Source organism: Natator depressus, chromosome 4 (assembly GCF_965152275.1).
Source record: "Natator depressus isolate rNatDep1 chromosome 4, rNatDep2.hap1, whole genome shotgun sequence".
Classification (NCBI taxonomy): domain Eukaryota; kingdom Metazoa; phylum Chordata; order Testudines; family Cheloniidae; genus Natator; species Natator depressus.
This window is the reverse complement of record NC_134237.1, coordinates 136,508,277-136,535,066: the sequence shown is the minus strand read 5'-3', so window position 1 is coordinate 136,535,066 and position 26,790 is coordinate 136,508,277. Positions and strand designations below refer to the sequence as shown.

The 26,790-nt window shown below is 49.8% G+C and overlaps 1 protein-coding gene across 1 annotated transcript; it reads left to right on the top strand.

Moving 5' to 3' along the window:
• Positions 1-673: 673 nt before the first annotated feature.
• On the top strand, positions 674-26,172 carry LOC141986905 (homeobox protein EMX1). Its single transcript, XM_074951958.1, has 3 exons — positions 674-1,118; positions 7,037-7,221; positions 25,565-26,172. Exons 1-3 carry the CDS (start codon positions 764-766, stop codon positions 25,730-25,732), a joined length of 708 nt encoding a protein of 235 aa, XP_074808059.1. The 5' UTR covers positions 674-763; the 3' UTR covers positions 25,733-26,172.
• The last annotated feature ends 618 nt before the right edge of the window (positions 26,173-26,790 follow it).

Below are 26,790 nucleotides of genomic sequence, written 5' to 3'. Positions count from 1 at the left end.
GGAGTTACACAACAAACACACCCGATTGAAAAGAGGGGGGTTAGAATCGACCCCCCCTCCCTTTAAGCAGCGGAGTGGATTTCGAACCCAAAGACAAGGTCCAAGAACCCAGCGCTCGGTGTGCGCTAAATTCGGTGTGACTCGGCTTTTGGAACTGTCCCTCAAACGAAACACCCCTTCCTGCAAAGCGGAGCGAAGAAGAGGTGTGTGTGTGTGTGTTTGTGTGTTGGGGAAGGGGGGTGGGCTTAGCCAATGGAGGAGCTGGGAGCCCCTGTGGCCGCAGCCCTGCCAAGTTTGCGTTGCTTCTTCTGCAAAGGCTCCAGTCCAGTTTTTTCAGGAGATCTCTCTCCCCATGTGCCCCCCTCCCCAACCTTAGGGCAGGTGAGTTGTCCAATCAGATGGTCCTTGCCAGGTACCAGTCTTATTTGTACTGCTCTCCGGCGAGCCAGCCCGGATTTGTGGACCGGGGTGTGAGTGTGCGGCTTGCGGGAGCGAGAGCCCCCCTCCCCCCCAAAGCAACCAGCCTGCCTGCGGGACTCTGCTCTCCTCTCTGCAAGGGGCAAGTCTGCCTGGATCACAGCTCCCCTGGCTGCTTTCACCTCGCCGGGAAAGACACGCTTACCTGCTTGCACTTCTTCTGGGCTGGGGGGTGGGTGGGTGGGTGGGAGGGGGGCAGAGTTGTGTGTGTGTTGGGGGGGGATCTTTTGCGCACACACACACACAAGGCACAGCCCCCTCCAAAGAGCTCACTCCAGACCAAACCATGTTCCAGCCAGCAGCTAAGCGGTGCTTCACCATCGAGTCGCTGGTGGCGAAGGACAATCACTTGGCTTCCGAGGACCCCATCCGACCTACAGCCCTCAACTACCCCAACCCCTCTGCGGCCGAGGCGTTCGTCAATGGCTTTCACAGCGCGGCAGCCGGCCGGCCCCTGTACAGCAGCCCGGAGCTGGTCTTCCCGGAGGCCGTGAGCCACCCCTCCTTGAGCGTCCACCCGCACCAGCTGGGCGCGTCCCAGCTCCAGCACCCACACTCCTTCTTCGCCCCCCAGCACAGAGACCCCCTCAACTTCTACCCCTGGGTGCTGAGGAACAGGTTCTTCGGGCACCGCTTTCAAGGTAAGTCAGGAATCGCCAGCCTCGGGAAGGAGGGAATTTCCCGGGCTTGTCGCTCCCTCGGTGCTTTGCCTTGTCCCTTTCCCTTCAAAACGCACGGACAGATCTACCGGGCAAACCAGCCAGCCGGCCACTTCCTCTAACTGGGGTGCAGGGAGTCACAAGGAATCGTGGGGTCTATGTAGGTGTGTGCTGGATATGTGTAGATCCAGGCGTATTCACACACACACGAAATGCAAGGGAAGAGTTTTAGTGCATTGAACAATTTCTTGCTGTTGATTTCTTCTTGCATTCAGCATGCTATCTATCTATCTATCTATCTATCTATCTATCTACCTATCTAATCTCATCTCTTTGCAGTGTTGTAAGCCCTCTTGGTCCCAGGATCTAAGAGAGCCAAGGTGGGTGAGATAATGGTCTTTTAAAGAAAACAGCGAGGAGTCCGGTGTCACCTTAAAGACTGACAGATTTATTTGGGCATAAGCTTTCGTGGGTAAAAACCCCACTTCTTCAGATGCATGGAGTGAAAAGCAATTGCTACAAAAGCAATTTCCCCTCTCTTGATCTTGACACCTCATCCTCAATTATTGGGAGTGGACCACATCCACCCTGACTGAATTGGCCTTGTTAACACTGATTCTTCACTTGTGAGGTAACTCCCTTCTCTTCATGTGTCAGTATATTTATGTCTGCATCTGTAATTTTCACTCCATGCATCTGAAGAAGTGGGGTTTTACCCACGAAAGCTTATGCCCAAATAAATGTTAGTCTTTAAGGTGCCATGTGTATATATATATAATTGTATTGCACGCCGTATACGTCTTGTGTATTGTTGTGTATATTCTGAGGAAGAGCTCTGTGTAGCTCGAAAGCCTGTCTCATCCATTAACAGAAGTTGGTCCATTAAAAGAAATATTACCTCACCCACCTTCTATCTATCTATCTATCTATCTATCTATCTATCTATCTATCTATCTATCCCCACCCACCCCATCTATCTATCTGTCTATCTAATTGTGATCTTGCGTGATATCGCATGCTCAGATATAGGGTATGTATCGCCATACGAATTCTTTCTCTCTCCAGAGGGCCCTCTGACACTTTAATACACCAATATATTTCCAGTGCAACAATCTACACAAACAGTATATGCAGGCAAATCAGTTACAAACATGACTGTGTGTAGACGTGTATGTTTATATGTGCCGATTTGTGTGTGTCTAGATAAAGAACCACGCGACTTGAAAACACGGCATCGCTGGTTCAAGGAAAAAGAGAAACCGGAGGTCGATGTTTACAGCGATATTTATAATGGATGAATGCGGTAGTGGAGATGTTGAAAAGCATCTGAGTGTATTTATATTTTAAAGAACAAATATGAACGAATTAATGAGCGTGTGTGGATAGAAAACCTGGGTCTGTAGTAAATCAAATGTTTCTTTTTAGAAGAATGATTGGATGTTGTTTTCAAGCCCTCTGGGTTTTTTTATTTTGTTTTGCTTTTTTTATGATGATTTTAATTTATTTTTTGGGTTTTTTTTTTTTGCGTGCTCGTTTTTGTTTTCACGTAAACTAAACTCGCCCTCCCGGTCCATGCGCTGTTCGTGGCCCTATCTCAGGTCAGGGAGGCAGGGTAGGAAGCATATCCACGGGCGAGGTCTGCGGCGATAAACCTGTGGCTTCGGCAGCCTTGTTCGTACACTCCGCTCAAGGCTTCCTGGCTGGGCGCTGGTGGACGCAACCCCTGGGTAACTGTGAATCTAGTTTCCCAGAAGAAATACAAAAACCTGGAACACGAAATGTAGGACTTGCTCTCCCACTTCCCAGGGCGCGCTGGGACTGGGAGGAACCTCGCCCCCTGCGCTGGGGTATTTTTAATCATAGATCTGAGCAGTTCTGGGGGCAGAGAAATACAATGATCGGATAAGGGATCCGACCCCGGGTGTCTTTGAACTCAAGGAGTCAGGGGGAGTTTTGCCACTGATTGTAAAAGCAAGGATCAGCCCCAGTGTCTAGAGGCCAGGCACGTGGAGAAATCACGTACAATTATATTTGCATCGATACCATATATAATTAGCGATATATCTGGGCCTCCGTGGTATGTGACAGATATAATGTAGTCTGTAAAGTTTGTATGATACACTCAGTGCATGGACACAGTGTAGCGAGATTAGGTTCTATTTTACAAATATAGTCCTCTCTTTATATATAATTTTACACACTCTTACGTGGCTGGGGCGGCGATCTCTCTGTGTGTGGATACACACACGCATTTACTTTGACACAGCTGCTGTAGCCTTGAACCCTGGACGTGATGTGTGCCGGATTCCTAGGGCTGCCTGGTATTCCTTTCGATTTATAACACAGACATTTAACCTACACACGTCAGTGTGATACCTGATGCACCACGAGAAGTATATGAAAAATAGAAGTATCTTGAGTAATTGACACGCATCCATAAGCGCATGCGTGTGGCTGGTGTGTGTTTGTGTATCATAGCCAATCTGAATCCTGTGCAAAAATAATTTCCGGTGCCCACGTGGGTGTTTGTCTCAGAGAATTATTTCTTTAAAACGCATAATATACTGGAAATGATTGTTCCTTCCATATCCCCAAACTCCTGCAGATTCCTCCGTAGCATCATTATATGATCGCTCCTGCAGGACTGTGTGTGTGTGTGTGTGTGTGTGTGTCAATTTCTCTTCTAGTCGCTAAAACCAAGGGAAAGGTTTCGCTTGCACCTAATCTCCAAAAGGAAACTTTTTGGGGGGGTGGGTAAGGAAAACAAGAGCCTGGGTCAGGAGCTTGACCCGGGCTGGGATTGCAAAGCGGCTGCGGAGCTCGGGAGTTTCTCCCCACCCACCCCCTTTCCCCACTCCTCATTACGGAGTTATAAATGCAAATCCACATTAGGCTTTTCACTCCATACACTAAACCGAGTCAAAAGAGAGCAGGGGATCATCAAAGGCGGGCTTTGTTCTGGGCGGGAAGAGAGAGATTAGGTTATCTCCTCAGCAGCAAATTCTCTCGCCTGGCTCCTGGCTATGCCCTGCTCCAGCAATAAATTGCCGCTCGCGAGATTGCTGAAATCGTTGTGTGTCAGCAGCACTGATCAGCCTGACAGATAAAAAAAACAACAACACCAAAAAAAAATCCAGGGGGTCAGAGCAAGTTCCCTCTTTTCCCTGCTCGCGGGAGGGGATCGGCCTGACATCCCCGCCGCTGCCCGCCCCTGCTTCTGGGCCAAAAGGATCCCTGGATCCCATGGGGCACCGGCCTCCCCCGGCCCCATATACAAACCACCCCCCCCCAAACAAACCATTTCTGTCCATTCCAGGCGCGGCGACGCTGCTGTTTTGCTGGGAGGCGGCGCAGGGAAGTGGGCTACAAGGGAAAGTGTAAAAGTCACCCTAGGGCCGCTTTGCGCTTGGAGATCCCTTGTGAATGGCTAGCCCCCGGGGGGCATCCTGCCTCCTTCTGCTCTAGGGCATCTCGGTGGAGAGAGGCTGCAGAGGGGAAGCGAACCTCCAGATCCCCCCACCTGACCTGTGTTCGCCGCTTTATTGATGATTGATTTGTGTCAGCGCCGGATCCGGCGCCCCATTGCGCTCGATGCTGTCCATACCTGCCGGAGGGAAAGGTCCCTGGCCCTAAAGCATCGCAGCCCGGTCCCTGCCTCCCGCACGGCCTGGGCTGTGCGGCGGCCGGGGTCGCTGGTAGCCCGTTCCCGGATCGCGGCTGGGGCCGGGCCGGTTCCCAGCGATTCCCCGGAGGAGCCGCTTGCCTGGGAAGTTGGTCACCAACTTCGCGCGGCTCCCGGAGGGGCCCGGCTGGGATTTCTGGCCCGGTGACTTGGCTGGAGGCCCAGGGGGGAGCAGATAGGAGTGGAAACCCGTGGGGGGCTGGGAATGGGGGAGAAACGGGCCCCCCGCTGTAGAGCCGGGGCGCGCTGGGCTCCGGGGCAGGCCTGGCTGGGTCTGTCGGTGTCGGGAGACACCAGCTGGGTCGGAGTCCCACCCTGGAGCTCAATGGCCAAAGGCTGCCCGCTGGCCCGTGCTCGCATCCACCCTCCTGTTTCCCCCGCTTAACTTCCCCGGCAGCCTGGCCAGCGCCAGCGGGAGGGGAGGAGACGCTTCTCCAGACGCCCCGGTTTGACCAGAGCGGGGCGGGGGGTCCCCCCGATTCCCGCCCGACTTTCCTCCGGTGATACCGGGGGGACGGGGTCACTCGGACAAAGGCAGATGTGTGAGAAGTGTTCGCTCTTTCCCATCCCGAGCTAATGTACCTCGGTCCACTTCTGCCTTGTCACCATCGATCTCTGTTCCACTTCTTCGCCTCCAGCCAATTCCTTCCTTCCTTCCTTCCTTCCTTCCTTCACTTGCTTTCTTTTCAGTCCTCCTTTCTCTTTATTCTTTCTTCACTTCCTAACTTTCTTTCTTTCTTTCTTTCTTTCTTTCTTTCTTTCTTCTTCACTTGCTTTCTTGTCCCTTTTCATAATTCTTTCTTCACTTTCTTTTTCTTTTCTTTTTCTCTATTTACTTTCTTTCTTTCTTTCTTTCTTTCTTTCTTTCTTTCTTTTCACCATATGTATCAATTTCTACTTCTACTCTCGTTCTTTTTTTCGTTCTGTTTTTTTCTATCTATCTATCTATCTATCGGACACTGGGCTAGCTGGACCTTTGTTCTGACCCAGTCTGGCCGTTCTTATGTTTCCAGGCTGTCGCTCCGGCGCTCCGGACCCGGCTGTAACGCCGCTGTAGCCGGGAGTTACTCCCATGACTTTGGCTGTCATGACCCTGCTTTTTGCGGCTCCGTTTCCCAGCCGGGGCCGGGGGCCGGGGCCGGGGCCGGAGCGGGGTACGCGCATGCCGGTAAATGCAGCCCCTGGGACTCTCGCTCGGCTCGCCAGTTTCCGAGGCGTTGCTGGACCCCTGGCCGGGGCTCCCCGGCTTTCCCCGCCCCTCCTTCCCAGTCCCGGGGTGAGCAGCTAATTAAAAGCTCAGCGCGCTTTGCAATTGCTTAAGTGCAGGGTCCTGACAGCCGCCACCAGGTCATTTGTCAGGGGGCTCCCGGGGGTCCCTGCAGCACCTCGCTCTTCCCGCGGCCTGACCCCGCGCGGGATGGGGGCAGAGATAAGGCCAGTTTCAAAGGAGCCACCCGGTGATTTATGGGCACCAATAAGCGCTGCCTCGTTACTCTGCCAGGCCTTTAATTACAGGGCAGGTCCCTGCGCGGAGCGGAGCGGGGCTCACCTTGCTGGCCCGGGCCGCTCGCTGGGGGCCGGGGCCGGGGCCGTCTCCGTCTCCCTGTTCTTGGGGTCTCCTTTGGAAGTGGGGAAGCAGGAGGCCGGATCGATCCATCGCAATCACCCCGCCGCCACGTCTTCCTTCCCTTCCCGTCTTTGTGTGCTTTTCTCTTTCTTTTTCTTTTTCTTTCTTTCTTTCTTTCTTTCTTTCTTTCTTTCTTTCTTTCTTTCTTTCTTTCTTTCTTTCTTTCTTTTTCTTGATTCTTTCTTCACTTTCTTTTTCTTTTCTTCTTTTTCTTTATTCACATTCGTTTTCTTTCTTTCTTTCTTTCTTTCTTTCTTTCTTTCTTTCTTTCTTTCTTTCTTTCTGTTCCCTGGGGCTCCCCAATCCTGAGGCTGCCCAAGGGACTTTCATTCCTGCTCACGAAGATCAGGGTGGGGGGAAGGGCAGCCCCTTTGGGCAGGGACGGGAGCGGAAAAAGAGCAGCCTGCAAAGGCCCAGCCCTGAGAAATGGGGGAGTCACCCCCAGGACACACCTTCCCCCAGCGGGACGGGCCAGGGCAGCACCCCCGCTGGTGGGGCAGGGAGGGGGCTGGGCAGACTGAGAAGCCGGGGGCGCCCTGGGGAGTGAGCCCTGACCAGGCAAGTCTCTGACTCTTGGTGCTTGGTCCGCAGGGAGCGAAGTGTCCCAGGAGGGTTTGCTACTGCACGGGCCCTTTGCCAGGAAGCCCAAGCGGATCCGCACGGCCTTCTCCCCCTCCCAGCTCCTGAGGCTCGAGAGGGCCTTCGAGAAGAACCACTACGTGGTGGGGGCCGAGCGCAAACAGCTGGCCAGCAGCCTCAGCCTCTCCGAGACCCAGGTAAGTACAGTGTGTATGGGGGGGGGGATCCATCCATCCATCTTCCCTCTATCCCTCCCTCCCTCCCTCGCCTCTCTGCCTTCTTTCATTGCGGTGTTAGGTGCCACGCAGAAATGGATAGGTCACCCTTTGCTTGGCTGCGGGGGTGCAGTAGCATGGCACATGTTTCCATGGGGGGGCACAGAGGGGAACAATTGTACCGGGGCCCGAACTCAAGGAGGCCCCCCAAAACCTCTGTAACTGGGGTGACATGGGAGGGCACCAGGCCCCAGGCAATGTAGGAGGCTCCCAGATTTGTCATCCCAGGTCTCAGCACAGCTGCGCAGCCAGTTCCATGAAGCCGCTGCGCTCCCATTCTGCTGTGCCAACAGCGGGCAGACAGGGGTTAGGATGCGGGGGCGGGGGGGTACTCAGACAAGCTACTGCTAGGAATAGCGCATCTTGGGACCTTGAGGAAACAGGGGGGAAGGAGAACATGCCAACCTCTCATTGACTTCCGTGGGAACAGAGGTAAGGAAGGGCTGAGCTCTTTGGAAAACCCCATGGTGTGGGCTCAGGAATTGAATCGGGAAAGCAAGGAGCAAGGCAAGCAAGGAAGCAAGGAGCATGCAATTGCCTTTGCAGGCCAAGGGACTGGTAGTTCTGGAGCACAGAATCATTTTCCTTTTGCAAAGTCGGCTACTATTATTATGGCCTGGCTGTCCATTGTATCTGTCAAGTCAAAACCCGGTCAACTATCTACAAGAAATCATTAAGGAATAAGGATATCTGGGAAGGGGAGGAAATTCCTCATGACTTCAAAGACGCAATCTTATTACACTATACAGCCATAAAGGCAACAAATCTGACTAGCTTAACTCCTGGGCTGACTCCCTGCTATCTGTAGGTGATAAAAGACTTTCCCCTACTTTGCTCAATCAGATTACTATTATTATTCAGTATATCAAGGGCTTGAGACCCAGCAGTACAAATGTTTGTGAGATCATTTCCCCAAAAGTCCTCGACTAATGGAACGATACTATGGGGATTAATTTTTAACTTATACGTAATTATGGGATAACGATTACTGCTAATAACAATCATTACAACATGCATTGCTATAAAAACCCTTGACCTGTAGCATTATTCCATTGTATGTAACACTGCAAAAAAAGGAACCTTACTGCACTTGTTTGTTAATATAAACAAGCTTTACCATTTTTAGAAGTCGAGCCGGATAAGAAATAGAAGCCAGGATGGCTGTAAATTAAAAGGAATGGAGATTCATTTTAATCTAAACTTTCCCCCATCTTGGACAAGATTTTACAAGGGCATTTTTCCTTACAGTGTTAAGAAAAACTGAAATCCAGAAATATTATAGATAGGAATGTGGACGTAAAAAATGTACCATAGAGAGAAAAGATGCAGAGGTGAAGGAACCAAGGAATATACCTAGACTGGATCAGACCAGAGGTCTATCTAGTTCAGTATGCTGTGTCCGAGAACAACAGCTTCTTCAGAGGAAGGTGCTAAATTCCCCACAGTGGACAAGCTGCACATCGGGAAAGTTTCTCAGGCAGTGGTTGGCTTATTCCCTGAATTAGGAGGGTTTATATCCCTTCCATGTTGGTATCCAATCTAATGTAGCTGTGGATGTTCTCATTATCCACATCAATAGCCAATCCGTTTTTGAATCTTGCTAAATTCTGTGTGAGTATATATGATACGGTATAAATATATAACTAAATTTACATGTGTATACACACGCACGCACACACGCGCACACAGGTTCTTGGAAGAAATCAGCAGCAAAAAGTTGCCCCAGGATTAAAAAAGTTTCTGAGTTTGGGTTATTGGGCATAATTTCAGGAACAGCTTTAAACCCTTGGAAAACTGGTTTGATAGATAGATAGATAGATAGATAGATAGATAGATAGATAGATAGATAGATAGATAGATAGATAGATTAGATGAATGATGAGGCTGAGCAACAGAATTCAGACTTGGATCCAGATCCAGTCTTCCCAGTGCTTTGGTTCTGCATATCCCCATTTGGAATTTTTTGAACCCCAGGGGATCATTTTAAATGTGTTCACCCCAAATCCAATGAGACAGGTCAATAGCTGGCATGCCGAATGCTGTAGTTTGCCATCCACCGTCATCACTCACGCTCTGCGGTCCTGTGTTCTTCTTTGCTTCTTCTGTCATGCCTCATGTATGAAGCCAGCTCTAAGAAAAACCCCAAAAGGTTAATGAAACAAATGCCAATTAGTCTTGATGGCAACAGCCGTCAAATATTGCTCCAGGTGGTCAAGGAGTCCTTGGGATTGTGCTGTGTTGCCCCAAGGCTAATTGCGATTTGTTCAGAAAATTGAAAGATGCATATCTCTAAATCTGGGCACACGTGCATATGTATAGACAGAAAGAGAGCAGAATCTTATGCTTTAGTCTCTGTTCAGTAATATTGTATATTTATAGTTCTAGAAATCCTGTGGACACATTTTTGTAGCTTTCTAGTACAGGGTTATTTATCATCTGCATTCACTCAGTGAACACAGGTCGGCAATTTGCACTGAGAGATGTCTCTTTAGAATCGCCAATAACCTAGGGCCGGATTCTGAGCCTTTAACAGCATTTCAGTATCACCTCACTCCACAAGCCGTCCCACAGACGTCATTAGGAGTAAGATGCTAAACTGGAGGAGGATCAGACCTGGCCCTGAATGGTCACCAAAGTAATTTAGCTCGTAAATGCACAAGCAGAGCTATTTCCAAAGGGAACTTTTCGATTTCAACCCAGATGTGTAGTGTTATTAATTTATTTTTTCATTTCGCTTTGTAGCTTTTTTAAATTTATGTTTGATCATGTAAAGTGTGTGTGTGTGGGGGGGGGGCAGAACCAATTTTCCATGAGAAATACACAAATGCTGTACCTGAAACATGTGTATTACTGTATGAATGGGCATCAAAGTACTGACAGAGACCCTTACTCATTGCTGGAATCAATCTGTCACATCCACTCTTCTGAAAATAGGAATTAAAAAGTGTAGCTCAGATTGTAACACACATTTACAGCCACCAAGTATATTACTACAGTGTGGGTATATGCTTTTTAAAATATACATACACACACCTTACATCTCAGACACACACACACACTGCCAGTATAAGGCATACAGTTCCTCATATATGAGACACACATGGTGTGTCATGCATGACACACGCACCATCGCATAGGTAAGATTCTCACACAAACATCCTTCTTACATAACATAGGCACCTTCTCTCCTACCGCGCACACACAGAGCCTCACATATAACCATGCCTGTACATCTTTTCGATTTCAGATGAGAGACGTTCAAATTGCCTAAATGTCCCCCAAATTCAGTAGCTCGACTGCCGAGCCTACCCTCTCCTGCAGAGGTGTGGTGCTCAAGGTGCGGGACCTTGCCCCATCTCTGAGCAGTTCTTCTTCTGGCACTTTGTCCCAGTCTCAGCTAAGACTTTCTGGGACGCTTGGAAGCACCTGCCTCCTCTCCTGAGAAGAGGCAGCTGCAGTGTCACAGCTGGAGTGAGGCACAACTGGGACCAGAGAGCAACATCTGGAGCAGCCCGGAAAGAAGGTGGAGAGGGGTCTGAAGAGACCCACCCACACCCGTCCATCCCTTCGGGTCCCAGCCCAGGAAAGAGTTGGGCATTGCCCAGGCATCGCCTTTGGATATAGGGTACGAGGTGTATAGAAGGGAGACTACCTCCCGCCCTATGGAGTGAACGGACACGGAGACTGGGGCATAGGCACCAGAGAGAGGGGCTGGCATAGAGTCAACAGGGCTCCAGCCTACACCACACCTTCTAATGGGGGTCAGTCTGGGGTGTGCCCACAGGGGATCCAGCCCAGACCATACCCACTAACAGGAGGGGTGGGGAGTTGTGGGTGCTGTGTGTTGATTTCGTCAGGAGGGGTGGGGGTTGGTGGGTGCTGGGCTGCCGTTGGGGGTGTGTGTGTGTGTGTAGTTTGTGTGCTGTGTGTTGATTTGGTTGGGGAGTGGGGGTTTGTGGGTGCTGTGCTGATAATGCTGGCATGTATGTGTAGTTTGTGTTCTCTTTATGTGTGGCTTTGAGAAGGAGGGTTTGGGGTTTGGTGTGATGTGCTGATGCTGGGATGTGTGTACAGTCTGTGTCCAGCCTGTGGAGAACAGATCCATAGCATGTGGGGCAGACAGGACCATACATTGGTCCTATGTCTAGCATCCGTGATAGCATCCTTCTTGTATAATACACGCACCTTCTCTCACACCATTCATGCACAATCACACACACACACTCTCTCTCACACACACACACACAGAGATATTTTTAATTTCAGATGAGAGAAGTGCCAATGCCTAACCAGCCCCCAAAGACACACATACGCACAACTCCAGTGCTGATGCTTGGGGGCAGGAGGTGTCGTCTGTGTACTGTGATTTATACTTGGTCCTACCTTAGCCATACATTTCTATGATTCTATGTGTCAGTCTGTGTCAGAAGGCTTGTGGGCTTGGTGTGACATGCTGATGTGGGATGCAGGTGTAATTTGTTTGTGTCAGAGGGGTTGTGGGTTTGTTGTGACGCGCTGATATTGGGATGCATGTGTAGTTTGTGTGCTGTGTGTGCGTTGATTTGTGTTGGAGGAGCTGGTGTGAAGTCCTGATGTGGGGACGTGTGCGTAGCTTGTGTGCTGCGTATGTGTCGATTTGTGTCAGAGGGTTTGGTGCGGCATGCTGAACTGGAATGCGTGCGTCGTTTGTGCGCTGTGTGTGTGTCGATTTGTGTTGGAGGGTTGTGGGTTCGTTGTGACGTGCTGATGCCGGGATGCATGTGTAGTCCATATGCTGTGTGTGTGTTGGTTTGTTTAGGAGGGGCTGTGGCTCTGTGTTAGAGGTGTGGATGGAGGGGTAGGTGTTGGCTGTTGAGTGTGTGTTTGTGTGTGCTGGGTGTTGGAATAATTTTTCCAGCTGCAATTGACAAAATGCTGCTTGACTTTTTGTGAAGCTTTTCGGCCAATGGAAACCTCCCCGTTCTGCCAGAGGCAGGTCTCGGGGGTGATTCCTGTAAACTCCAGCTGCAAAGCAGGAGAAAGACCATGGCTGGGCGGTTCTGTTCCAAAACACTCCATCCCCAGGTGAGGGCTCAGGGCTGCTCCTGGCAAAGTCAGGGGGAGCTTCGCCATTGACCTGAGAGCAGGGCTTGGCCCATCATTTATTACCCCATAATTCCAAACCTCATTCAAAGGCCCCAGTGACCCCCAGGAAAAACGTGGGCTCAGTTGGGACACTTTATTGAGTTCCTTGTCATCCACCCCCAATGTGGAAAGCCACCCCACCCCAGTGGCAGTCCAGGAAAGCAAGAGATGGAGGTGCACCGGCATGGCCAAGCTGTGAAACTGGGTGGGGGTAGAGGGTGAATTTACACTGCTAAAGTCCTACAGGGTCAGTGAGGGTAGAACGGCCCCTCGCTATGCGGGAGCCGTGCTGGTGGGCTGGCAGTGAGAATGGCAGGGGGTCTCTGAATGGATGCCCCTTGCCCTGCTGATCTGTGGTTTAGGAGGCAGAAACTGCTCGTTGTTCAGTGGGGAAAATTCCTCCTGCTCCAAACAGGCAAAATTCCATCAGTCAAGACTCACATAGGAAAGTGTGGGGTGCTACACTGGAGGACTAGACACCCCATAGAAAGGAGAGGTGCTAGTGGCCTGAGCACAGGCCTGGGAGCCACGCCCTTTTGAGCTTGAATCAGTGACCACAGGCAAGTCACAGCACCTCTGCCTCAGTTTCCCTGTCTCTGACATGGGGGGGAATAACCTTCCCCACCCCCTGAAAAGAATGCTGCGTGGATTCCTAATGAACTTTGGGCTTGGAAGACAAAATGTGCTGTGCAATCTCAAGGGGAAAGGCCTCCAATGTTATTTCTTCTTGCCATTGCTTTTGGCTGTGACTGGGAGGGTTGCGGGGTGGGGAACGAACCGAGCTGTCTCTGGACTAGCTCCCACTTTCACAGGCGGCAGCTCCATAGTGGCTACGGATTTTAAATGAAACCTAGGACAGAGAGGTGGGGCAAGGCCAACAGGTGCGGATTATGTTAGGAGCTGCCATGTCCCATTAACAGGCATGGACAACAGATCCAAAAGCGTGCAGGGCAGAGAGGAAAATCCATCTGTCCTGAGTCTAGCACCTGTGAGAGGTGTGCCTGAAATTAACATAACAAAGCATTCTGTTAATAACAATAACAGCACTAACAATAAAGGCCTAACTGTATTGTAGCAAAGCTATTTGGGTTACAGTGTGACTATATTGCCTCTTAAACAAGCCATGGGATGCTGTTCAATGATGGTTAAGGTAACAGAAATCATAGAATCATAGGGTTAGACGGGACCGCCAGGGTCATCTCGTCTAGCCTTGGTATGAAAATAAATGCACAAATGTTAAGGAAGTAAAGAGTTCAGCTCCCCAAATTAATGTTAGTTTGCTAATCCCATATCTACCACACTTAACGTTACTATATTAAAGTGCACTTTTAAACAGAATAACAGGGATATAAACATATTCATTGGGACGGAGGCAACATTCTGAGGATAAATGTGGGACTAGATTCTGCTCTCAGTTACAGTGGTATAAATCTGGAATATCTCCACTGATTCTGGTGGATTTACACAGGTGTAATTGAGATCTGAATTTCCCCCTTAAAGTGCCATTAGACTCTGGAAGGTGACTGTAGAAACGGCACCGTGGGGTTTTACTTATTTAGTGGCTCCAGATCCAGTTTGCTCCAACGACAATCCCAAAGATGTTTTCTTCTAACTGCCAGCCCAGCAAACTCAGCCTGGCCATCAGAAAGACAAGCTGGGCTCTTTCCGAATTCTGCCTTGACACAAACAATAAAGATCTGTGACTGGAATCTGGTTAACAATTTGGTTAACTATGCATGAGCCGGAACAGAATCCAGCGCCCTCTCTTGTAGCTGTGTTGGCCCCTGCAGGGCAAAAAGGAGTGAAAATGTCCTTTGTCAGGCAGCTTTGACTCAGAGACTCAGATGGGGGCATGTCTGTTGAGTAAGAAGGTGTCATGGTTACACAGTCACTTTTCTGACCATAATCACTTCTTAACTCTTTCATTCCCTGGCATTTGCTCCATTGACCATAAATTCTTGTAATTGAATTTTGCTGGGGTTTTGAAAAGACAAACTCCAGAGGTATTAGGGGTGAGGAGTTTACAAAATGGAGACGCTGATTTCATGAGCTCAGCTGCTTCGGCCAATGCCGACCTGTACCTTGGGAGTGTATTCAGGGAGCAGTTGGACTCTAGTCGATCCAGGACAGCTTAGTCCCAGCCCGGACTGAACAGTGACCCTACGTGGTGTCAATAGACAGCACAAGCTGGGTTATCCAGCCTGGCAGCTAGAGAGCCCGAGAGAACCACTGTGTCCAGCAGCCTCCATAATGAATCTCCTTCATACTGATTATAACTCGGTCCTATCTCATCTCTGCCATGAAGGACACGGCAGGCTCTCAACATGGCACCCTAAAGATACAGTGCAGTAGGGAACGGTGCGAGTTTGCAACGCAGGGCACTTCAGAGATTCTAAGGCCATAGGGGACCACTGTGATCCAGCTCCTGTAAAGGACCCAGAAAGACTGTGCTGAGTAACAGGGCAGAAATGCTGTTAAACCAGTGTTTCCATGTGTTTTTTATTCCTTGCTCAGCTACACACAGGCCCCCTCCACATACAAAGGCACCACCCACTCACCCCCTGCCATAACAACGCAGAGAGGAATGAGACAGGCTGAGAATGGCTGACAAGGTATCTCATTCCTATGCTTGCAATAGCGAGAAACAAGGGTTAATAAATATACTTCTATGGACAATGTTTCATCGTAGAAAGAAAACACTGAATACCTCAGATGGCTGGCCCTGCATTAACACAGATGGGAGGAAAACCCAAGGAAGAGTTTAACCTAGAGTAATTCCTAAGATGAGGATAATGTCCAAAACTTTGAGTGTGTATACAGGGCAGCAGATAAAAAGTTTATAAAACAATGAAAGGGATAGAGAAGGTAGCTTGGGAGCATCTGTTCTTCCTGCTTCATAACACAACAAGAGGGATGGTCAATGAAACTGAAAGGCAGCAAATTGCAAACTGGTAAAAAGAAATACTTTTTCCACTCAAGGTGTGATTAGACTGTGGAACTCACTGCCACATCATGTGACTGAGGCCAAGAATTTAGTACAATTCTGAGGGTCTGGATGGATGTTTATACGGATGAGAATATCCAGCATTATCATAGCTAATGCTAAAAGAGTTTTGGAAGGGATAAAAACTTCATTTAAGCCAATTTCTACTAGGGATTGGGGAGCAGATTCTCCTACCTCTGCCTACTGTGGGGTTCTTGCACTTTTTCAGCAGCATCTGGCTTGTGACCACTGTCAGACAGGATCTGGGCTAGATGGATCACAGGTCTGATCCAGCCTGGGAATTCCTATGGTGTGCGGGAGGGTGGTTTACCTTTGCAGCATGGCTTTCAGGTCCTAGGCACCTGCAATGTTGGAGTGGATTTCTCCAAGCGGAGAAGAGATCAGAAAGAAGTTCTCTCTAGTGCTTAGAGCTCTCCGGCTGTCAGGATAGGTTCCATACCTTGCTCTGATTTGTGCATGATCTTAGCCATTGCTCTGTGCCTCAGTTTCCCCTTCTATACACTGGGGATAATGACACTTCCCAAGATCCTCCGTGTCTGTAAGGTTGGACTGATGTTTGTAAAGTGCTTTGGAGCTGTTGAATGAAAGGCAGCTATAAGTATTGTTTTAAAAATACCCTAAAGTGAAGAAAGCAAATGAGCTGAATGCACGTGCTTTGCTTTCCCTGGGATCCACCGGCACCGCACAGCGTCGGTATTAATAAAATAACCAGTTCTTAGATGTCAAGGTGAAGGATCCTAAATCGCTGCATAAACTGTATACAGGGATTATTTTGCCCACAACTGAAATGCGGCCAGCTGTGATGTGGACAGTGGCCATTGTCCAACCATGGTGCATAGTACTTCAAGACAGAAAGTAAATCATATTGTGTCCAATCGATGCGGCAGTAGAGAAGCAGGAAGTAACTACGCAAACGGGAATCCAGCCAGGCCCGTCCACGGCCCCTGTGGAAATGTTCCATAGGAGTGGTCAGAACAGTGAAGCAGCACAGTGCCCCCTAGTGTCTTGCTGGGGCCTAGACTCAGTAATACTGGGGGAGAATAAGAATCACCATCAAAGCAGAACGCTGACTGTTGTTTATTTCCCAGAGGCCCCTCAGCCAGGTGTTGACTCACTCTGGGCACATGTGCTCTAACGAGATCACACTATGAACGCGGGCTGGGTTCGTGCTTTGCTCTGCCAGTAGTTCTGTTCTGAGGCCGGTTACTCACCCGTTTGCTTTGCAGCTTCTCAGACCTCTCCCCGTAACATAGGCTGACGCTGGAAAATCCCGACACTGGAAATTTTATTCCTTGATCCTTTTTTCCGTCTCTTCATAAGCTTTATGTAGAAGGTAAAGGTTGTTATGCTTGACTCTCCAGAGAGCAGGGGGTGGCATGCAGCCATGCACCTTGGTGAGATGGAGGAGTGGTTTTGTGGCTAAAGTGTTAGCCTTGGCGTTAGCAGAGCGGCGGTCAAGTGCTTGCTCTGCCACTGACTTCCTGCGTGACCTTGGGCAAGTCACCTAGCCTCTCTGTGTCCCGGCAATGGGGGGACATAAATAGGATGAAGATTAACTTGTGCCTAATGAGGAAGCAAACAGCTCACTCAATATCCGAACATGACAAGCAGGTCATTTCTGATGTGTGGGTTCCTGCCTGCCCCCACCTACAGGGGGAGCCCAGGCATCACAGCCTCTGAGCAAGGCCTAAACAGTGACTGGATTTTAAATGCTCCCCTAGCACATTTCACCTGAGGACATAGGTAGGTGCTGGAACTAGGGGTGTGTGGGGGGGGCTTCTGCACCCCCTGGCTTGAAGTGGTTTCCATCATACACAGGGTTTACAGTTTGGTTCAATGACTCTCAGCACCCCCCGCTATTCACACACTGTTCCTGCCCCCCTATCTGAAGTCGGCAGAATGCTACAAATGCTGGTGGATTACGGCTCAGACCACTCGGGTGAGGTAGCTGTCATTATCCCCCTTTTACAGAAGGGGAAATTGCCTTGGCTGGTTCAGTGATTTGGCAGGCCATCAGCAGCACCAAAAATACAGCCCATAAGGCCTGGTTCCTAGGAGATCTGCTGCAATCTCTTAACTAAGCTTCTTCTCCTCCCTTCTCACGCGGCTAGATATTCCTCCTCACTTAGCTTCCTGAGCTATGACACTGAGTCTCCATCCTTGGCCATTCTGAGGATCAGTTCACCACAGGAGCATGGGCTGCCCGCTCCTCCTACAGAACCCCCAACCCCTCCACAGCGTAGTTCTCAAATGCTTCCCTGCGTGGGTCACCGGAAAGGGATGCCTCTGTCTTTGTCACTGCACAGCCCATGGTCTGAGGGCCCCTGATCCATCTAGCTCTAGCTGCACCTGTGAGATGATTCCAGTGGCAAAGGCTTTACAAAGTAATAACCATGCCAGTGAGGGTATTTTCTGTCTCAAGGGACTGGTAATTAGGGCCCAGACCTTCAGAAGTATTTAGGCACCTAACTCCCATTGCAATCAAGGGGAGTTAGGCACCTAAATACCTCTGAGGACCTGGGCTTACCTTCTCAGGCTCAGTTACGCCAGGCATGGTCCCTGCTCCCCGTTATGGTTCTGGCCTCCAAGCACTTTACCGACATGGATTAACCCCTCCCAGGCCACCTGTGCAGTAAGCAGCTCTGTTCGACCCATGGGGAGCCTGGGACACAGAGAGGTGACTTGCCCAAGGCCATGCAGTTAAGAAGCAGCAGAACTGGAACTCGGAGTCCTCATGTGTCCTGCTTTAACCACTTGCCAGCCCTGGGAGACTCAGCAGAGAATAAAGGCTGTGGACGGGAGCGTATGCCCATGGCTCCTCCACTCAAACAGGGCAGGGATGTGCCGTCTGCCCTCACTGTACTGCAGCCATCACTTATGGGGCTTCTTTCTCACACCCCTGCCCATTCAGGGAGGCTGTCCTTTGGAGCTGGCACGGGGTCCCTCTCAGAGCGCTGGAGATGAAATGTGCATCTCTGAGCTCCACGAACGGCTGTCTGGTTTGTGATTGCATTCCCCTCACCCGGTGCTGCCTTCGGCCTGCCTTTATCGGGTGTCTGTGGAGCCCCCAGCCAAGCCACCAGTGTTATTTTTGCCTGCCCTCTGTGAAACTGGCGGGTTGCTGGGAAGCAAACAGTGAGGCAGGGTCTTCCGCTGGATTGGAAAAGGGGCCGGAACCACAGGGGGCTGGATTTTAAAGCTGCCCAGATGCATCAAATGCTTCCAGGTTTTATCCTAACCTAAGGAGGAAATGGCCACAAGCCTAGAGTGCAGTGGGATTTAAACCATTGTTGCTAAGAAGGGACCAAAATTTCCCAGAGATGCTGAGCACCCGTAGCTCCCAGTGACTGCAAGCAGGAGTTGCAGCTGTTCAATGCTCAAAGATGTGGCCCAGTGATTTTCAGTTTTGGGTCCCCCTCTGAACCAGTTTTCAAAATGGCTTGAGGGCCCATGGAGACAGGACCAAACTACTTCTGAATCTTTCTCATTTATCTCAGGATCAGGGCCGCTCTGCGCTAGGTGCTGTACAAACATAGAAGGAGACACATTCCCTACCCCCCAAATAATCGCTGATGGCATTAAAAAGAATTCTGCACAAGCTATGCTACCACTCGAACAGTCTTCCGTCCTGGTCCCGGGGCCCCCGCGGCTGGCAACTGTTCTATTTCCAGGGCTAGCGGGTCATCACTGAGTTTGGCAGGGGAAAGATATTGTCAAAGCAAGATCAGTGAAATCTGGAGGAGGTCAGGGTCCTTCTACACCGCTAGCGTGACGGGGCTGGGTGGATGTAAGGCAGTGCGGTGCGGCCTGTGAATGCAAGACCATGAACAGTGTGGCCAGAGTGGATTGTATTCCTGTAAAAAGAAAAGGAGCATCGGATGCATCCGATGAAGTGAGCTGTCACTCATGAAAGCTTATGCTCAAATAAATTGGTTAGTCTCTAAGGTGCCACAAGTCCTCCTTTTCTTTTTGCAAATACAGACTAACACGGCTGTTACTCTGAAACCTGTATTCCTGTAAAGACCAGGACCCAAATGTCCTCCCCACTAAATTTGTCCCCACTGACAAATTTAGCCCTGATAAGATGCCACGACACGAGTGTCACAATGTCTTTTAAATCGTACTTCAAGTGCTGTTGTGAGCAGAGAAGTGACTGTGAAAACCGGCCCTTGTTACACAACGGCACTTTTCCCTGTGTGCCTTCGGCATCTGATCTGCTGCCCTTCATGACAGGAATAAATCCTTCCTGCTTTTGCCTCCCATTAGCCTCGCAGAGCTAGCCCGGCTCTGGGAGACGGAGCAGGAGGCTAGAAGCTAGAACATTATCAACAGGATGGTGAACCGAGTTCTAAGTGCAAGGAGGAAGGATAGTCCTGTGTTCTGGCTGCTACTCTGGGGCTTGGGAGACCTATGGTCAGCTCCCGGCGCTGCCTCTCCTTGCATAACCTTGTGTCTCCCTTCCCCATCCGTGAAATGAAGAGCACTTCCCTGCCTCACAAGAGTGTTGAGACGATTAATACTGAGGTGCTCAGATGCTGCTGTATTCGGGGCCGGCGTCGAGTTTGATGACACATTTTCGGCAAATAGTAAATTCAATTAAAAATGCATTTTTCGGGGCACCAAAACTATTTGCGGATTCCTGTGAAATTGAGTGAATAGTCTTGACCCCGCCACCACCAAAAAAATTCCAAATGTTTTGCGTCAACCATTTTGAAATGCGTTGGTTCAGCTTTTCGCTTGTCAGCATTTCAGTCCGACCATTTTGAAATGAAACCTTTTGAAACGGCCTTTCACGGCGCAATTGAAAAAAACAATTTAAAAACAAGCAAGCAGAGAACAGTGACAAATGCCTAAAAACCACCTGGGACAAAAAACTGGTGGTGGTGGGGGGGGGGCGGGAAATTGTTCAGCGGCGAACACAAACATTTCATTCGACCTGAAACAATTTATTTTTCGTTTCGGTGAGGGGGGAAAAAATTCCCTTTCAGTTCAAAGTGACCCAATTTTTCTTTTTAATTCTTCAGCTTAGCCCCCAAACTGAACAATGAACTAGTGCAGCTCTGCTCTGCTTAAGCTAGATAGCTCAGCTCTCAGTCATGCTTGTGTGGCCCAGGGGAGAGGGTGTTAAAATGGGGACTCACAAGACCTGGTCTCAGTCCATTGGATGAGTCACTTCCAGCACCTTTGTCTTGTCTGTTTAGACTGCAAGCTTGTCAGAGCTGTGACTGTCTTTTACTCTGTGTCTATGCAGACCCCCGCACAATGGGGCTCCGACCTTGATTGGCGCCTGTAGACCCTGATGTAATACAGTATACTCCGGAGCCTCTGAATAGCAGGGGGAGACATAGGTTTTATGTGGCTAATCGGGAGTTTGGATGATCAAGAGGGCAGGAGCTGTTCTGCCATTCTGCAGTGAGGTGGCCTTCCTCGTGGCTGGGGGCTCCGGCTCCCCCTCCTCCTCACAATCCTGGCTGGGGGTCTCTGCTCTGTAATCTGAACCACCGCCTTATCCAAATACCTTCCTTGTCCCCCAACTTGGGCAAAAATTGGGGATTGGTCCTGCTTTGAGCAGGGGTTTGGACTAGATGACCTCTGAGGTCACTTCCAACCCTGATATTCTAATGGGGGGAGGGATAGCTCAGTGGTTTGAGCATTGGCCTGCTAAACCCAGGGTTGTGAGTTCAATCCTTGAGGGGGCCATTTAGGGATCTGGGGCAAAAATTGGGGATCGGTCCTGCTTTGAGCAGGGGGTTGGACTAGATGACCTCCTGAGGTCCCTTCCAACCCTGATATTCTATGATCTATAACGGGGGTTCGGAAAAAGGGAACCACACTGTACTCCTAAGATAACTGCTGGTGATGTGTATGAGTCAGAAGGGACACCCATTGATTCCCAGGGCAAGGAAATGGCTCTAGCCATTAAAAAAGCTAATCTCTGCGCTTGTAGATAGAGCAAATTAGATCTAGACACAATTTGTACAGAGTCACATTGTGGAGTGGAAGCGGGCTCTAAGCACAGTTGTTAAACATGGCCGCTTGCCCTGAGTTAACCAGCCTCCCTCTTCTTATCTGTCTTTGTGTCCCACTCTGCCTGTCCGGCCTTCCCAGTTTTCTCCCTCTGTCTCTCTCAACTTCTGATAAGCAGCACCGCAAAATGTCTCTCTCCCACCCCCTGCCCAAGAACAGCAGCAAAGTCCCCCACAAAAACCTTTAAGTGTCAGTGACAGTTGCTAAATTATTTCACTAAAAATCCAGGAAGTCACCAGTTAAGGAACGTTCCCACCAGCTTAAACTCACCCCTCATCCCCCCCAGACATCAGGCCGCCCAAATACATTCCCACACATCTCCGCTCCACAGGCACCTCATCTCCTCAGCACCCCACCCCCTGGTCCAGTCCCCATTTAGAGCCGCCCCCGACACCTTCTTCCAGTCACATCCACCCACAGAACCTCCTCAGACAGCTTCAGCCAAACTACGCATCGACGTAGAAGATGTAGGTACTCACAGATGTAGGCATCGTCACCATAGTATCTGAGCACCTCAATCTTTGATACACTTATCTTCACAACACCCCCGTGATGCAGAGCATTGCTATTATCCCCATTGCACAGATAAGGAAACTGAGGCACGCATGGTTAGCTTGACAAAGGGACTTAGGCACTGCAGTGCCTAGCAGTGCAGTAATGGTACTGCCGGGACACCGATTTTACAGCTATATCGTAATCAGCCCTTGAAATGTGAAAGCAAATGGGAGGGAATTAGCTCTGTCTAGCATGGAGCGGGGTCAGGGGCTTATTTATCCTCACAACCTGCGTGTGAGACACAGATTATCCCCATTTTAGGGAGGCCCAGGCCCACGAAGGTATTTAGGCTCCTAACTTCATTTATTCAATGGGCGTTAGGTGCCTAAATACCTTTGAGAATCTGGGCCAGAGAGACTCAGAGATCCAGCCATGCAGGAAGCCTGTGGCAGAGCCAGAACCTGAAGTCAGGTCTCCCTGGCAGAGCCCTAGGACCATCCCTCCTCTCCGCCGATACGGGCCACGCTCAGGTCCGATGGAAATCACTGGAGTTTTGCCATGGACTTCACTGGGACCAGGGCTAAGTCCAACACATTTGACTGTGCATTGAATGGGTGTTGGCGGATGGCTTGTAATGTGCGGTGAATGTTTATTCCCAGCAGCTGTACACGCCACCCTCTTTGTACCAGCTGCCCTGCTGGGTTCTAGGCCAGGGGCTCTCGATCTTTTTCTTTCCGAGACCCCCCACAACATGCTATAAAAACTCCACGGCCCACCTGTGCCACAGTAACTGGTTTTCTGTATATAAAAGCCAGGGCCAGCGTTAGGGGGCAGCAAGCAGGGCAATTGCCCGGGGCCCCATGCCACAGGTGTCCCCATGAAGCTGCATTGCTCAGACCTCGGCTTGAGCCCCAGGTGCCAGGGCTCAGAGCCCTGGGCTTGAGCCCCATGCAGTGGGGCTTCGGCTTTCTACCCTGGCCCTGCTTGGCGGGACCCCCTGAAACCTGCTCACAGGCCCCCAGAGGGGCCTAGACCCTTGATTGAGAACGAGTGTTCTAGGCAAAACCCTTTGCGCCTACAAGACACAATGAAACTTTATTCTCTCTAGCAGCCGCTGTGCAAAGCGCGTCCCCAGAATGCTTGGTGGGGTTCCCTGGCACTACGGCAGAGTCACGCTAGAGACTGATCTAGCTATAGAGCCCAGGGAGCGAGCCACGGAAAGGTGTAGACAAGGGAGAAATTGAGCAGTGCCATTGCACGAGCTCTGAGCAGTTCCTATCACAGCCACATGTCTAGCACCCTCCCGGTAACTCTGTCACGCAGCTGCAGTGACCCTTTCACCTTGAAGTCGCTGGTTTGACTCCTACCCTAGGTGGCTGCTGGCGTTTGTCTTTTTATCTGGTCGACGTTACAAACGGTGGTAACACTAGTGAGGCTCATCACCGGAGGATCTGAGCGCCTCACCTAGACTAGCTGGTCTGGGAGCTGTTGGGTGCTCGGCCCTCGTGAAAATCAGGGCAGCGGATAAATGCCCGTCCCACTCCCCACCTGGGAGGGAAGTAGCATCATCCCCATTGTGCACATGGGGAAACTGAGGCACGGAGTGATTGACGTGACTTGCCCGAGGCCATCTAGGAAGCCCCATGGCAGAACTGGGAATAGAATCCAGGTCTGGCGAACCACAGTTGAAGGGTTTTAGCTAGAGGGACATTCTTCCTCAGCAAAGAAGCCAAGTTATGAAGGGACATTTGGCCAGCACTTTCCTCTTGCCTCCTACAAATGGTTCCCCCAGCAGGGAGCAGGGTGGAGATGCTTATCCCACCAGTGTATGTGTTTGGAGGTGATACACAGAGGGCTTTGCCGTCCCTGGCTTTCAGTTTCGCACCTTTCACAGCCGCTGCTTTCACGTCAAAAACAATTTTTTTTTAAACATTTTGTTCGCAAGCAACACAATTTGCAGTTTGCAGCTGCTGAGCAATGCTTGTCCCATTGTCACCTCTTGGGCTGCTCTGTGCTGAGCGAAACTGGGGCACCTTTCTCTGGGTTGCCAACCTAGTTCCTCTTAGCTCTTTCCTTCCTGTCCCTATTTGAACTTGTGGAAGCTGAAACTAGCACCAGGAGAGATGCCGAAGGCTCACATAAGAACCCACAAGTGTAGCTGCTTCTAAACTCACCCCCCCGTTTGGGTCTGAAGAGCAGGGATGGAGATCCAGTAAAGTTTGGGTATGGCGCTTTCTGCTGTCAGCCAGGCCAGAAATACCCCATGACCAATCTCTCCCTCCTGGTATTTGATCCCTTCTCATTCTACTCCAGGTGCCCACTGGGCAGTGCACAAATGAAATGAAAATGAAAAAAAGCCAGCGACTCTCAGTCCATGACCCATCAGAAGCCCACACAGCCCTTCCTGGTGGCCCACAAACGGAGGGTATGTCTACACGTGAAACGCTACAGTGGCATCGGTGTAGTGCTTCAGTGCAGACATGACTCTGACAGGAGGGGTTCTCCCCTTGATGTAGGTAATCCCCCAACCCGAGGTGATAGCTAGGTTGATGGAAAAATTCTTCTAGAGACCTAGTGCTGTCTACACTGGGGGTTAGGTCAGCTACATCACTTAGCGGGGTGGATTTTTCACACTCTCTAAGCCATGTAGCTATGCCAATGGGAACTCCTAGCATAGCGCAGCCCCTTGTGTTTTTTACCTCCTGTAATTCATTGCCAGTTATCTCAAGGCAGTTAACACGTTTGAAAAGGCTGGTGTGGACACCCTCCAGACGTTTGTCAGGCTACAAATGTTTGTAGTTTCACCTAGGGATCAGCATTGGATAAGCTACAGGCTACACTGCAGAAAAGGTGTGGTTTTTTGCATCCTGGTGGCTATCTCCCTGTGAAATCCTAGTGGAAACAAGGCGTTGTAGCTTTTATACAGATGTAGCTAGTCAAGGTAAACTCCCAGTATGGGGGTAGAGGGTTGTCCTTGATTAGCTTGCTACATCAATGTAAAAATAATTACAATTATTACAAAAAGAAAAGGAGTACTTGTGGCACCTTAGAGACTAACCAATTTATTTGAGCATAAGCTGTAGCTCACGAAAGCTCATGCTCAAATAAATTGGTTAGTCTCTAAGGTGCCACAAGTACTCCTTTTCTTTTTGCGAATACAGACTAACACGGCTGCTACTCTGAAACCTACAATTATTACACAACACTACAATACATCTACAGTAAAATCAATCACTGCACCACACAAATATTGTAATCACTGCACTACACTACTCAGTCATTATAATCACTACGCTACACAGCAATCCAATACAGTACCATACCTGTATGTCACAATCACTACAGTACAGATACATATATCATACATATATATTACAATCAATACACTCAACGTAAAATGTGTGAGGGAAGACCAAGTCCTGGACTGTCTGGCAAGTCAGGCTGCGGTGAGTTGGGGAGTTGGGAAAGGAGCAGGGTTCTTTCTTACAAAGTGGTCCCCCACATAGGAAAAGCTAGAGGGCCGCTCTCGAGGCGTGGCTTGCTCCGGGTCAAAACCCATGCCCAGAGAGCGCTTAGAATCTCAGTGACTCCCCCTCCTCTTTCTGTCTCGCTCAGGTGAAAGTGTGGTTCCAAAACAGAAGGACGAAATACAAGAGGCAGAAGCTGGAAGAGGAAGGCCCCGAATCAGACCAGAAGAAGAAAGGTTCCCATCACATCAATAGATGGCGGATTGCCACCAAACAGTCCAACGGGGAAGACATTGATGTCACGTCTAATGACTAGAAAGTGGGCAGGCTGCTGGCAAATAAACCAATGAGAGGAACAAGGTGGAGGAGGGGAAAATACGGGGCAAACAAAACAAAACAAAAACTGTCGAGATTTCACAAAGACAAAGCAATCGCCACCAACAGCTGAGTTTCCTCCGCGGTGCGTGGGCCAAACAAGAGGCCTACGGACCAGTTCCTCCCTCGGCACTCAGTTCCACACACTGGGCGGCCTTCAGCAGAGCTTTGGAAATGAAAGCTCCCAGATAAGAGAGGAAACAGCCCCCGCAGCCATCCTGCGCTCCTGAGAACTGAACCGAGCTGCCTTCCCTCGCAGCCGGAAGCTGTCGGTCAGCCACAAGATCAAATAAAAATGTCAGCCAAGAAACTCAATGTACACAATCCTTTTCTTTTATTTTTTTTTACACAATTTTTATTTTAATTTATTATTTTATTTTGTGCGTGTGTTCCCTGTCGTAGGTAGTTAACAGCTGTAGTGTGCGTTACTGTATGGTAATAAAAGCAAAATGGGCTCAAAGAATATGTGATTACCTTGGCAGGAGGAAGTGGGGGTGGGGGAGACATGACACTGCTGCTCAAAAGACACAGCGTTTGTGGGCACTGGTCAAATCAAGAGCTCCACTTTTCCCATCCAACCCCAGACCCTTCACCAGCGTTGTTTAAAACCAAGTTTCATTTGAATGGGACTAAAATCATTCATGGTAGAACTGTCTGAACAGGGAAATGCCTGATTCACTGTTTTTTGTGACCAGGTTGATAAACTGCAATGATATTTATGGGGCCTTATTATTCATACTTGGATGCTGGCCTGATATTAGGAATTGCCAGATGGGATCAGACCCAAGGGCCATCTAGCCAAGTGGCCTGTCTCTGACAATGCCGGAACCAGATGCTTCCGAGAAAGGTGTAAGTACCCCACAGTTGTGGAATACTCTGCCTGTGGGGATATTTTTAATTAGCCCTGGATAGTGGTTCTATCATGCCCTGAAGCATGGGGAGTTTATATCTCTTCTAAAGTGCTTGGTCATTTTTTAGTAATTTTCATTATGATTTTGG

Coding starts and splice junctions, on each gene's coding strand:
- LOC141986905 (XM_074951958.1), top strand. CDS start 764: ATGTTCCAGCCAGCAGCTAAGCGGTGCTTCACCATCGAGTCGCTGGTG. Junction 1,119..7,036: donor CTTCGGGCACCGCTTTCAAG/GTAAGTCAGGAA, acceptor CTTGGTCCGCAG/GGAGCGAAGTGTCCCAGGAG. Junction 7,222..25,564: donor TCAGCCTCTCCGAGACCCAG/GTAAGTACAGTG, acceptor TGTCTCGCTCAG/GTGAAAGTGTGGTTCCAAAA.